Below are 14961 nucleotides of genomic sequence, written 5' to 3' on the forward strand. Positions count from 1 at the left end.
TGCATCGAGAAGAAAGTTCCGAGACCGCCTCGAGAGCGAGCGCATCAAATCAGCGCGATCTGCATGAACGAAGCGTCGCTCGAATTCGAGCGACTCTCGAGTGACTGTCACTCTGTCCGCTCTTCGAGTGGAATTTCCAATGGCAGAGACTCTCTCGGAGAGCAATCTCGGCGAGATCGGCGAGCGGAGCTCGGGAAGCTCGGGAAGCTCGGGCAGCGACGAGCACTCACCTGGTCGCGTTGATCGTGAAGATGGTCTCGATGGAGCGGCGGTCGAGCACCCCGCCGCTAAGCAGGTACTGTACGCCGATCAGGGCGAGGACGACGCACGCGAGCGCCTTGTAGATGTGGGCACGATGCCACAGTGCCACGGCTGCGGCGGCCACAGTCATTGCATGCGCGAGACACCATAACTCCCTCCTAAGCCTGCCGGTTAGAGGAGCGCCGTGCACCGCAAGGCGCCGTTGCTCCCCTGCGCTGGCCGCCGCTTCCTCGCTTGCACTTGCACTCGCAGTTGCAGCAGCTGCCGCGGCTGCGGCCGCACCGCGCGCGCGCTCGTGCTCGTGCTCGTGCTCGTGCTCGTGCTCGTGCTCGTCCGGCCCGTTCGCGGCGCCGAACAAGGTCTCCTCTCCCCTTGACGGACGCGATGGGAGCGAAGGCCGCCCGGGGCTCCTTCCTCACTTCCGCCCGCCAAGAGCATCACCCTCGCGCCGGACCGCCGCGGCCGCCCTCGTCGGGGAAGACTCGGTTACGTCTGCATGGAACAATAGGAAAAAAGATTTGTTCAATTTCAGTCTCCTCTACCTCTCTCCCTCCCTCCCTCCCTCCCCCCTTCTCTCTCTCTCTCTCTCTCTCTCTCTCTCTCTCTCTCTCTCTCTCTCGCTCGCTCCTGTTGAAGGAAGAATGTAGGCCACGGGGAAGCATTTATTTCGCTCTTTTCTTTGAGTATTATCTTATTTACCTTATTATCTTATTTACCTTATAAGAGAGACAAATAATGCTTTAAATGCCGTTTAAAAACAGACAAATCCGATATTATGAGTGTAAAAGCGCAATGTGCAATATCGTTGAAGACTTTTGGAATTTATCGAGTCGAGCGTTTGAGCTGATTTCGTCGCGCCGATAGAAAGCGTACGATCAGCCGCCTACGTTTAATTAATGACTCCGAGGGTGCGAAGACTCTGATTGTTCTCGCTCGTTTCTGCTGGACCGCGATAAACTCGACCAGAGGTGCGATAGGCTCGAGCGCAGTTGACTCCAATTAAGAGATAATTGTTAATAGCGAAATGAATCCAAGGCGCGCGCGCGCGAGGGGAAGAGAGGGAAAGACATACACACAGAGAGAGAGAGAGAGAGAGACATTATCTCGTGCAAATAAAAATTACAAGGCGATAAACGTATATCTCACGGCTGATAAGCCATATTTTTCTCGAGATCTTTCGCTCTCTCGACCTCACCGCGCTCGCCAGGCACCCGGCTAATATCGCAGCGGCGCCATTAACACCGCGAGCTACGAAATTTATCGCAGGGATGCCCGGAAAAATGTAATAATGCCGCAATGTCGTATAGCTCCCGCCGCGAATTACGAGTCGAGCCCGGACCGAGCAAAGAGAGGACGCAGATACAACGGATTAAAAACGTCTCGCGCGTTTATACGTGCTTACCGAAGGAGAATTTAGCCGGGAGCGTTAATTATGTTATTAACTTTTAACAGGGCCTCTCTCTAATTTCGCAGCAGCGGATGTCCGTCGCGTTGAAAACGCCGCGGAGGCCTCGCGCGCGAGAACAATTTCGCGACAATATTTAATTTCAAAAGCTGCGCCGTGCATATTCTGCTTTTCTTTTATTCCTGCAAGAATTATCCCTTCGGTTCGATCAAGAGGAGCGACGAAATATAATGTTGCAACGCTTGAAATAAACGCAAAGAAAAATAGGCCACTTTACTATATCACACTGTCGCGATAAGAAATTGAAAACGTTTCACGCTCGACTTTTTATGAGGTAACGCGAGATATCTCCAGCATTGTAATTGTACAATGGACTATCGAAATAGCGTTTGAAAACGTAAAGACATATTAATTTTCCGTAGCGATAAATCATATAAATAATATTGCTAATGTGCTCTCTCTTTCTCTCGTCTCCTTCTCTGTGAGAATTACGCTGAAAGATTTATGACGGCAAGGTGGAAACGAGCTTCTACATTTTAAAAGACCTCTTAAGTAGCGTCGCAAAAATGGAGCAAAGAAAAAATGAAAAATGAAAGGGGAGAACTGGGAAATACCGCATTATAATACTTCCGTATTTTTATATTATAAATTATTCATACTCCGAAACGCACGGTACACACTGGACGCGCAGAGAAGAAACTTCCGCTCTCGCGCGAAATTAACGCGGCTGTGTTCTCAGCTTTACACGATGACAAACTGAAATCTCGACTGCCAACGGCGCCGGCGTCGAGCTGAATACCGGTTTTTTTACCGGGCGATTTTACCATACACCGCAGATTTTTAAATATCATCTCTGGTTAATTCGTTCACAAGAACGAATTTATCGAAGTCGGACATGAGCGATTTAATTTTAAAGCGTACATGGACATCATATCCACTCATCGTACGACAAAGATAACTCTTTTCTCGTCAGATAACTTTTAGCTTGGTCCACTTGTCCACGATATTGTTTCTTGTATGTCCTCGTCAACAATATTTATATTAAACAAACAGAAACATCCAAAAACGTATACACATGTATGTCGATATATTGCTGGAGAGATTAGTCATTAAGTTTACCGAGGTAAGTTGAGGTAAGTTTTGTTTGTAGGAATTATCACTCTATACTTCCGTCTCCGATACGACGATAATAACCCGCGCTTCCCGTCTCTCGGCGAAAACGACCGCGCGGCCGAGCGCGTTTTTGCAGCGGCGGGCAGGATGCAACGAAAGAAATTCATTTACAGGCACACAACGGGCCAGACTATCCGAGACGTTCGTTTATATACGAAGCGGTGCGCGCTAATAGCGCTAAAATCGAAACGTGCCGGTGAATCCAATATATCGTACCGGGGAAATCGCTATCGGAACTTCATCGGATCAACCACGCGCGCGCGCGCATACCCACGCTCTGCCTTTCCACATCACGCGGACTGAAACTAATCCGAGTTTATGCCCCGGGCTCTCGAATGGCCGTGTTTAACGAGTTGCCAGACTTATCGGGTCGCGACGATAACTCGCGGTCGATTGTTTCGACGCGCAATCTTTATTGCAGTAACTCCCCTATTAAAAAGTGATTACCGGCTTTCGTCATCGCCGGCTGCTGCTGTCGGCGATTCAGCCGCGATCGATGCCGGCGCGCTCGGGCTTCAATTGCGCCGCGAGAGCCTCGCGCGATCTTCTCTTCTCCCTCCTCTGCCCTCTCCCTTTCTTTCTCCACACATTGAATTAATCCGAACTGACGTTAAATTTACGTGGCCGAGATGTCGATCAATCTGCCTCGCACACACCGCGCACGTGCGCTCTTAGGATTCGGACACACCGAGATTATTCAGCGATCTGCGAGATTCCTTCGAGTTCGATTTCTTTGAGGGGAATTTCAATCGAAAGGTGCATGGTTGGTGACGGTTGAGTTTTCACTCGTAGGGCGAGTCCCCTCGCTCTGAATCGTGGGGTATTTCTGCACGAAATCGAAGGACGAATCCGACGTGCCTCCTCGCCGTCGCGGGGACAGATGCGTTCCGATCAATGGGAATATTCGCTCGTATAGATTGAGAACCCGCTCCAAATTAAAGTAAACACACGTCCACTACGTGTCGCATCGGGAGCTGGACTTCCCCGATACCCTTCACACGATACCCTTCGCGATATGGCTTTTTATTTTATGTTCAGACGAAACATATATATATACATACACATTCATGTATCACGTCCACATAAATTAAGACCGTTTTACGTAGTGACGCAGAAAATGAAAAATGTCCAGTGGTCTCTAGGCAACGATTGAATGCTGCTAGTGATCGCGTCGGACATTCATCTTATCTTCACCATCACTACGAGTGAATTTTCATTCGGTGAGATTTCATTCGGACTTTTAGCGAGAAAAAAAAACCGAGAGATCCAAAGAATAGGGCTCTGATATTTCATCGTGATTATTAGGACACCGCGTATATGTCGGCTCACAGCGCATGCACACGGTCCTCCCTTTATCGTAATTTTCCCCCTTTCCACCCTCCTCATCCCCCCTCATCTTTCTTTTTCTTCCTCTCGCGTGTTTTCTTTTTCTCCTTTGTACTAACGTACACGAAAGACGAATATATTCGTGTACCGCGCCGGGCAAGAAAAGGACAAGGATATTGCTTTCGTCTTTCGCTCTGCCCATCTCTCTTGCACGCTTCGACGCTGCTACAACAATAAGGCTAAGGTAGGCCATGTTCCGTCTATTCATACCGCGCGCCCGTGTTTAATATACAGTCATAATTCCAACCCTCCTCCTCCGCCTGCTTCCCCACCGTCCCATGCACCCCGTCGCCCTCTCTGGTTACTGCTATCCGGCTATCCGCGCGTTATCGTCCGGCTCCATTCTAGCGTACGATATAGAGCGAGTCGCCCTGATTTCTCCTTAAAAATAGCCGGTCGTTGGGATCGTATCGACGCGAATACGAAAGACGAATTATCGCCACTGTAGACGCCACCGAGGCGGACGGACGGAGTGGAATTTCAGTTTTTTCAGCATGTACGAGGCGCCGATTGATCGCGTTTGTTTCCGATTGATCAAGCAGCTCGCTGGGAATAAATCTACGTTCAACGTCTCGCGAAAAGCTTATTTTTACGAACAATGTGCAATATGTGACATCTATTGGAAATCGCATCGGACATTTTGGTTGACCTGATGTGACATAAGTGGCTTTGAATCTCTCATCAGCTGATATCTGCTGACCACTACATCCGTCATCTGATGGATCCATGCGACTATTTAATCGTCCGAGTCTCAAAATACGAAGCTCGGTGCAGACTGCCTCGCCGCCCGATATATCGCCGAGACGAACTTCGAGTAACGGCTATAAATGCGGACCTTAGAGATTAAATTTAAGATCAGAGCTTACGAGCCAGCTTATGTACCTTGTTACACGTTCTGCGCCGGTATCTTTACACTGCATAAGTAAGATCGTCCTGTTCGTCGTCGCGGTCGACCCGCTTTGACAAAGTGTACATTTTTCCCCTTCGTGACGTCATTCCTGCCCATAAAACGCGCATCGCGTCGTAAACGATTCTTTTCTCTCTCTCTCTCTCTCTCTCTCTCTCTCTCTCTCTCTCTCTCTCTCTCTCTCTCTCTCTCTCTCTCTCTCTCTCTCTCTCTCGGTCTCTTTCTCGCTGGTGGACAAAAATCTCGCGACGTCGTCGATCTGTCTCGTCGCAAAATACGCGTGCGCGGGGCAAGGGGAAAAAGGTGGAACATGAGAAGGGGTGGAGGGAGGGGGGAGAGGAGGGGTAAAAATGAATGAGCCTTCGCTCGTTTCGCATTTGTCCCTGTCTGTCGGAAATAAAGCACGCATCTCGTTCGCTTCGAAAGTCACGAGAACGGAAGGCTCGTATTCACAGTCGCATTTTTGCGTGTGGCCAAGATCTATCTTGAAATGTGATAGGGTCAACAGATGGATGGATCGATAGCGATGGCGGATCTCGAGATTCAATTTGATAGTCGCGAGATCGTATTTGCAGTCGCGAGTCGATCGAGAAAGTCGGACGAAGTTTGTCCCGAAATACAGCCCGAGGATTCTACCTCTCGCGCGGTTCAGCGATTGCGATTCTTCGGGCGCGATCGCACGTATCAAGCGGCTTGCACGCGAGTATATCCGTTCGTTTCACTTGGCCATCAACATATCACGCAAGCGGATATGTCCGTGCGTGCGCAAGACTAAATCGAATCACAAAACTCACGTGTGTATGCTTCCCCCGTTTCATCATACCCGACGCCGATCTGAAAAAAAGAGAAGAAAGAAAACCCGCCGTTGTAGGCATGTTTCCCGAGTCTCTCAATGACGCAAAGTTAACATGTTGATTGCGCCACCCTGATCACCGTATCCAATATTTCAATACTCAGCTCAAATCTGAGTCACTCAATTCGCGGTAAACAAATGCATCTCGCGATGCATCTACTTGTTAGCTCGTTTCAATGGTCGTTTATCGACTGTTTATATATTTAACTCAATATACATAGTTGGTTATATGTTTTATGCGTAATAATATAGCGTCGATCGACGCGCGGTGCCCACCGTGCCCCTTGGCGGTGTTAATGAGCCACGAACGCCGCATCGGTTGATCCCAAGTCGAGAAGCGCGACCTACCGTCTCCGCGTTTCAGGACATGGGAGACTCCGGGTATCTCGCACCGCATATGAGCTCCTGGGACGGGTTTCGAGTAACGACCATAAATACGGGTCGAAGAGTCAGCCTTCGTCCCCACGGCGGAAGCGTCACGGTACGCGCGACTCGTATTACGTTCCGTCGTTATGGAGTGTTATATGCTCTCTTGACATTTAAGAGTCGTTACAACTCGTCCGAAATTACATCCGCCCCTCACAGACAGGTTCCGCGCGTCCTATCGGCTCGGTGTCACCCTTCTTGTCCGCAGCGCGTACGCCTCTTGTCCTTCTCTTACCGCGAGGTGTACTCTCGATGGCTCAGGAGGTTCAGGTCACGTCACGTCACGTCATGTCACGTCACGTCACGTTACGTTACGCCACGTCAGATAACATGTCGGGGCGGCGCTCAGGCTGGCAGTTGGAATAATGGCAAAGTTTTCCGCGGTATTCGATGTAATATTCGCTGTGTGCGGGTATACTCGTATTTGCCAAGCTTCGAACGGTTTTCGCCGTAGAATGTCCTGCACTCGACGTTATCTCGTCCAGTTAGTATATCACATAAATCAGGCTAGTATTAGTAATGAAATATTTTCTCAAGACATTTGCAATTGTATATATCAGTTCGTTGGGCTGTGTATTATATAAAAACTTATTATTATTTTACTCGACTTATTATATCATTAATTAAGAGATAAAAACTCCGTACACGAATCTTTCGCTGAACGTGTTTCGCAATACCTGATTACTCGTGGACAGCCCGAATAAACATATGAGCCGTATACGTACACGCGCACACGCACATATTTACACAATGTGATTAGCGTCCAGAGAATTCCACGTTGTCACATCTGAATAATATTCCGTCGCGTCGGGGAGGGTGTTCAAATGAGCCCAGATGAAAATGTATAACCCCACGTCGGCCCACGTTCGCGCGCAATTAAGCGATCCGGAATCAACGTACCGCGACGATACGTCGTATCGCGGCCGACATCGAAATAGTCGGCGACAGTGCACACGTCGGAGATTTATGGGAAGGCGATCACAGCGTGTGCGACAATGCGATCGCGCCGAACGGACGAACGAACGAACGAACGAACGAATCGCGCGACAGACGCGTGACGCGGAGGGTGAGTGAGAGATGCCGTCGCGCGATAAAGCGCGCGGGTGACATGATAAATAGCGCGTGTTGCCGTCTTTATTAGACCGAAGCTCCATGTCTCTCCGCGTCCGCCGCCGCCGCCGCGGCCGTTTCCGACCGTTGCGCGTTCTTGTAATGTGCGTCAAATGTCAGAACGCGTTATTCGATTAATAAACGCGCGCGACCTCGTGCGCTCGCGGTCGCGTCCGCGAAAGAGCGCGGTAATTGCATTCTGCCGTAGCGCAGCGCGCTCCCGCATTGTCCTGCCGGTCGTATCTCCGAATGTACTCCCTCCCCCGCACCGACGCGCGCTCGCGTTCGTGACAAAACGATCGGCCGCGAATTAGCACAGCGGACGGCGCGCGTAATCGCCGTTTCGCATTCCGAGCGCGAGTCGTGCGCGCCTTATTTGCATGCGACCACCGGAGAGCAGTGAAACAGGCCTGGACCACGATAATGCATCCTGCGAGATATTGTGATCCACCGCTGTCGCTATAACGTCGCACAGTGGGGCCAGATGATATGCTTTGGTTGAAAATTCTCTGGAGATCTGAATTACCAACCGATCATCGACACCGATGGATGAGGTTGATCCTGAATAAATTCCGAAGAGATCTGTCTTGGCAAAATTTAAAGAGAAATTTTCTTCTCGAATTACTAGCCGCAAAAGAGGAAAAATTATCGTTAAACGCGAGAAACTTGTGAAATACTCATTATTCGACATTTATTTCTATCTAATAGCGTATTCAGCGGATTGAAACTATGAAACCAATCAACAGACACTTTGAGATTTATCGATCTTGAACCAGAAACCATTAACCCAAAACTCATATGTCCAAAATACAAAAACATCAAATATAGACCCGTTAAGCACAAAACCGAGGGATTTTAATCCTTAGTTTTCTAAAAGGTGATTACAAGTTCTGGGGTCTCGCATTTAGTATCCATAGGCTCGAACCCATTGAGATAAAACCCAAGACACTGTACTTTAAACGATAAACTTTTAAGACAAACCCTAAACCCATGAACCCTGAGCCGATAATTTTTCCAAAATTTCGGCTAGACAGATCTCTTTGGAATTTATTCAGGATCAACCTCATCCATTGGTGTCGATGATCGGTTGGAAATTCAGGTCTCTAGAGAATTTCGAACCAAAAAAATGTCATCTGGCCCCACTGTGCGTCGCCGCGGTATTTCGATACTCTCTCTCTCTCTCTCTCTCGCGTGCACGACTGTGATAAAGTTCGTCCCGCGGTAATTTACGCGAGAGTGCGAGCGTAATATATAGCGATAATTTATCATTAACGGCGAGAACTTTGATCCGCCGAAAGGGAGCAGGTCGAACTAGCTCGGGACGAGTTGTGTATCCTGAAGGATACTCGATTTCACAAGCATTCGCAACAACCCGGTCCGATCTGTTCACCCCATCGCACATGCGCCGGATCGATTTACGCAGCGGCGAAATAAATGTAACGAAAGATCGGCCGCGACAGTGCAGCCAGAATGGTAATCGCATCCACCGTGAAACTCGAGTTTTTCTTTCTTTCCTACCCCCGCTTTTGTTACGTGTCTGAGAACATAGAACGCGCACACGTGTGATGCAAGATAAATGGCACGCTTTTGCGAAATAAAATATGATCGTTGAAGATCGTGTTTCATTAGTGCGCGGGTAATTAATCGCGCGAGCGCCGAAGCGCGAACCCAATCCTCGTATGTGTGTGTGTGTGTGTGTGTGTGTATGTGTGTGTCACAATGTTTAGCGATCATCGCCGCTGCTGCAGGTAAATTTCAAAGGGCTTATTTTTTTATGCGGATGAAAACTCGGATTCGGCTGAATTACAAACGTGCTGGAAGTACAATTCAATGAATAAAGAACGCGGGAGCAAGAACGGGGGAGAGCGAGGAGAAGGGTTTTGTTAAAATCGAATCGTATTAATCGAGTCCGCCGCGTGGAAATCCATCGTTAGGGGCGGGCAAACAGAGAGTCGATATGTATTCGATATATACATTTATGCATCATTACACCGGTACCGGGTTATTATGGCAAACTGGATTATTTTTTCATAGGTGCTGCCGCCCCTCCCTCCCCCCTCCCGTTCCCTCCGATGCGCCTGATTCGCCGCCAGCCGTCGAATAATTTCCACGTCGTGAATGCATATCGACCGCATCGTCATCGCATGGATTGCGTTGCGTGGGTGGAATATTCAAAGAGAACATCGCCGGGTCTTCCCCGGGAAGAGTCCTCGCGCTGTGAGGTATTATCGTATTCACCCCTCGTGATGCATACTCCTGCGCGCAGGAGAAAGCCACATGCACGCATCCACCCCCCCCCTCCGCCCTATACATACACACGTTACGTGGATGTGTGAGAAATAAGGAGAGAGAACATTAGTGTGAGAGAAATAGAGATGAGAATAGGAGGAGAAAGAGAGAGAAGAAGGAAAAAGAAGAAGAAGAAGAAAAAGAGATTTCCAAGCCAGGCTCCATTAATCGTAATGCTGGAAAAACCGAGGAGATGTGCGTGAGCGCAAAGTTACATTGCGATAAATAATCTAACATCAGGAGATACCGTCAGTCGAAGGCAGACCGCGCAGGAAGGGGAATATTTCGAGGGGAAATACAGCGTTTAGGCGTGTTCAAACACAGCCAAGTCGGAAAGCAAACGTTACGTATTTGTATTTACGTATTTGTATTAATTGGAACGACATATGAATCGCGAAGAACTTTTTGTAATATTGATTGCGAAATACACCCGAATAAATGTCAATAATGATCAATAATCAATTTCGTGGAAACAAAAGCATATCGACAGAGGGAGAATGCGTTATTTATTGTAGGTAGAGAGAGAAAAGGATAGAGAGAGAGAGAGAGAGAGAGAGAGAGAGAGAGAGAAAGAGAGAGAGAGAGAGGGCGAGAAGCCCGAACGCTCGAGGCGGATCGTTCGCGTCCAGAGATCTCCGGTTCAACGAGATCAAGCTAGAGGGAGGATAAAGCACAACCCCTTTCACATTGTACGTCGTCCCTCGTTCGCTTTCCAGATCCGTTCCGGATTCGTCCTCTCCGGGCCGAGTACGACTGCACTCTCGGCGTGCACCGCACGTCGCAATGCAGCATGCAGAGCTGCGCCAGAACGATATGCGTGCGTGCCGATTTTTGCGAGCAAGAAAGAAAGAGAGAGGGTGAGAAAACGCGCGCGCACGGAGGAGAGAAAGACGGAATAAGAGGAGAGTGAAAAAGCAGGAGTGACGGAAAGCAGCACAATATATTCGCCAACATCCGTCAAAGATCTGCGGTAGTCAAGATTCGCGATACCGTCGGAATTGCTAGTCTCGAGTCCCTTTCAGTCTCGAAAAGTGGAAAGAAACGATTTCCTTCCGAGTGTAATATAACTTCCTTTGTTGTTCTTTTTTTCGGCAATGCGTGATAATAAACCATATTTATGAAAAAGAAAAGAAAAAGAGATTAAAAATACTTCTTCGGATATTTCACGGAGCAGTTGAGAGAGAGAGAGAGAGAGAGAGAGAATAAGATATATTTTTTGCCCGTATATTTATGCATGTACGCGCAATTTGCAGCGCTTTGTTAAGCAGCTTTGTTCAGCAGCTCGCCGCTTCGCGATAATTCCGTGGGGAACGAATTGTTAATTCTAAACAACGAGGTCGGGCCGCTCGCTTTTTCCTTCCTCCTTTCTTCGCTCGGAAAGCTAATCGGTCGTATCGTTTGTCAAGTATCGCAACTTCGCGACGTATTTCCTCTTCCCTCCGCCTTGTAAATAAAAAAAGAGGGAAGAGAGACGGAGGAACATGATAAATTCACAAGGGCATTATCTTGAAGTGCATGAGGCTGGCGTTGAGCAACGTCGTAAAGTAACGCCATGTCGGTAATTTAGCGACTTATCAGCGACTATAAAGAGGACTTCCTATCATTATCCCGTTGCTTGACTACAGTTACGCTACCTCAATTGCCTCGTGTAACTTCTGATAGTCCTCCCTACGATAAGCCCGGCGTCTCGTCTCGTGTCGTCTCGTCTCGTCTCGCAGGACGTAATTGCATTACGTCGTTAGGTTACATCGCCGTCTCGTTGATAGCGCGCGATTTGATTATCGCAGTTACAAGCTAATCGAGCGGTCACGAGTCGCTCTATCAATACCGTCCCGGTAATTTGATGTGACGCGAGCTACAAAGAGAGCGCGAGTTTTTGCACGAGCGCGCCGATAATGGCAACAGCGACTAAGTATTCCGACGCAGACGCTGCTTTCTATGCATCCGAACGAATTCTCCGCCAGGTGAAGAGTGAGTGGGAAGGGCAGGGGGGGGGTCGAGGGAAAAAATGCAGCTCGACGGTGCGCGAACTGTCCGAAATGTCAAGTGCGAAGCCCGCGAAGTTTTCCAAGAGCGCGTTCTCGCGCGAAGCTCCGCGAGACCGAAGTGGATTAAAGAGTCGATCGAAAGGCATTTCGCCGGGAATTCATTTCCTAAATTGGATCGCGCGGCAACGTTGTCGGCCTCTCGAGTACCACCATGCAGTTCGCGTAGTTCGAACGCAGCGAACGGGGAACCGGAGAGAGCCGAGATACAAAGATGATATAAACCGTATGTTCGTAATGCAAAATTCAGCATGGCCAGATATATCGTGGATCCTGCCGCAGCCTGTCAATCTTTCATTCGACTCCTGTCTCTCTCTCTCTCTCTCTCTCTCTCTCTCTCTCGTTTCATCTCCCTCGCCTTCTCTCCCTTTCGGTAAAAGTTCGCGGTATCTTGCCGAGCCGAGGCTAAAACCACCGCAACGCCGAAATAAACGACTCATACATCATTGCGCCGCGAAACGCTACGCTATTCTCGTAGCACTCTTCGAGATACGCGACATGTAGCTGTCGAATCGATGACGCGGAGCGGTGTATACCCTGCGCTTCATTGCAAAGCGGAGAGCTTTCGAGCTCCCCGTGGGAGACTCGAGAAGACACGAAGGTTCTCAAGAGCGATGGGCGAGTTCTCACGGTTCAACGGCTTCTTGATTCTTTTTTTACGCCCGTGCGCAAAAATATCCGATAACGTATGGTGATTAACACGTACACTGATAGAAAAATATAGTTGAATTAACTACAATCTCACTATATTTTGTAGTTTTATAGTTCACTTTGGCGTCAACCATATTCTTATAATTTGTGGAACCTGCAAAATATAAGTAGAATAAACACAAATATATAGTCAATGATTGTCTAAATAATTGTTTAGTTACTTTTACCACATATGTGGTAATTTCTCACTCACAAATATAGTGAGATTTAATATTCATATAGTTACAACTGTCGTCATTTAGCAAATATTCTGGTAATATTGACTATATAAAAGAGTTATTTTATCCACCATTTTATATTTGTATCCATACAATAATTTCAGTTTAACTAACTATAATTCTTAATCTTAAAAAATATTATATGGTTGGTTATACTATGCCTATATCGTAATTATTACCGATATTATGGTAATACTTACTATAATTCAGTTACTATATCATTACAGTTCCAAATATCATGTACTTTTCTTTCAGTGTATCGTCCATCCATATCGTATGTGTTCGCGGTTCTTATCTTGTCTATTTCTTTCATTACACATATGTCTCCTCGAACTCGTCCCGAGCGCGACGATGTGTCCAGTGCGCTTCGCGGAATCCGCCGTCTCCCCCGTTCAAACTACCCGAACCGTCCGTGAAATTGTGCAAATTGCTTTCGATCTACTCGCGATGTAACGTCACGGTCTAATTACTTCCTGCTTTGCGAGCGTCCGCGAATTGACAGTCTCTGCGCCAATTAATGTCCGCGCGCGCGTGCGCACATACACACACATACACACACACACACATACGTGCGCGCGCCCATTCGCGAGGACGCGCGTACTCCGATCCGCGGTCGTCGGATCGCGGAGTTTTGATTCGCCCGAGTTCCGTGAAAAAAAAAAAAAAAGGGAGAGATAGAGTATACATATAGAAAACACAATAAAATATAGACGGGACTTTCAAAAGCTACATAAATATCAGCTTTTCCGTTGCACGCGCAGGATCGAACGAAATTGTTCATTCTATTCGTGTCGTGCGCGTCGCGTTTCCGAGCCCTGTCCTTTACCACCACGTGAAAAGCTCGCGCGCCCGACGCACAAACGACGCAATCAAATTCCCGGATAACGATCCTTCGTGTTCGGAAATTCTTAAAATTCACTGGAAACGGAGCCTCGAAAGAAAATACCAAGTGGGTTCGTGCCCTCCCTCCCTCTCTCCTCCTTTTCCGCGCTGCCCTGCTGCGCGCAGTCTTGTCAAAGTATCAAAGCGAACACGCGCGGCGAACGTCGCGCGCTTTGAATGTGCCGCAATTTTGTGCTTTGAAGGGATACGTGAGAGGACAGAGAGAGAGAGAGAGAGAGAGAGAGAGAGAGAGAGAAAGAGAGAGAGAGAGAAAAAGGAGAGATGACAAATTCGTCTACAACTCGTCGTCATTGCGTCGCAACGCGACACAAACGAGTGTGTTCACGTTTGTAATTCTATCGCGAATGTGGAGAAGGGGCTCTCACGAGGGAGCACATCATTAGACAGATGATAACAGGGCGCGGCCATCCTTGCGTAAGCTCCTCTTTTAATCTCTTTATAAATTTCTCCCTCCCTCTCCTCCCGCCGCCTCTCTCGATAAGCGAATATAAACCCGACGTAGTTTCGGCGCTAATGGACACCGGGCGATACGCTATCTCGTGTAACTTTTACGCGCGACAGAAAATCCCCCGGCCAGTCAGTCTCGTTGTCAGCGTGTTGATTCCGCGGATTTAAAAAATTTGCCTATACACAATGCGCACACGTACGCACACAAGGACGCGCGCACACGGGAGAAAGGTTTGATCGAATTAACGTGACAATGAACGGACGTCAAACGCATTTCGGCTGAGGAGCGAGGAGGGGGAGAATTTTCGATTATTACGAACGAAATTCGCTTCGCCAAGAAGCAGAAATTCTGTTTCCCTTGAATTGAAATTTGTTCGATTCGTTCGACTGTCAAATCAACCGATCCTTTTTTCTTTTTTTTCGCGCACACATTTCCTCTTTTCCACGCGCTTCTTTGTCATCGCGAAATGCGGTAATCGCGGCGAAAGGATGAAATTTACGTCTCCATTTCGGGCGTTTATGCCCGATGACGGGTGGGCGACGCGTGGGTAGGCAAATAATTCGATAAATCAATAAATGCCGCGCGAGATCTAATAAAAGGAACGTAGCTCGACCGACCGAACGACCGACCGACGAACTGCGACACCGACGCGATTAAAACGCAAATCAATTCGAGATATCTCGACCGTTGTTAATTAGTCGATCGACTCGTCTGGGTCACCGCGCTCGGTTTGGCTTAGTGCCTACGAGCGCGCTCGCCGATCAAACGTATTTTCGAGCTGATACCGATGAAAGTGATGCATCAACGCCACGATAAAAAGACAAAT

General features: G+C 48.2%; 1 protein-coding gene across 2 annotated transcripts in view; it reads right to left on the bottom strand.

Moving 5' to 3' along the window:
• LOC105187333 (beta-1,4-N-acetylgalactosaminyltransferase bre-4) overlaps positions 1-14961 on the bottom strand; it is a 115457-nt gene that overhangs the window by 28558 nt on the left and 71938 nt on the right. For both annotated transcript variants that reach the window (XM_025300258.1, XM_011148473.3), the window contains exon 3: positions 231-753. In XM_025300258.1, coding sequence (XP_025156043.1) covers positions 231-391 — 161 coding nt within the window. In that variant the 5' untranslated portion in view covers positions 392-753. The remainder of the gene's footprint in view (positions 1-230; positions 754-14961) is intronic.

This window comes from Harpegnathos saltator, unplaced genomic scaffold (genome assembly GCF_003227715.2).
Source record: "Harpegnathos saltator strain DR-91 unplaced genomic scaffold, Hsal_v8.6 scaffold343, whole genome shotgun sequence".
In the NCBI taxonomy this organism is placed as follows: Eukaryota; Metazoa; Arthropoda; class Insecta; order Hymenoptera; family Formicidae; genus Harpegnathos; species Harpegnathos saltator.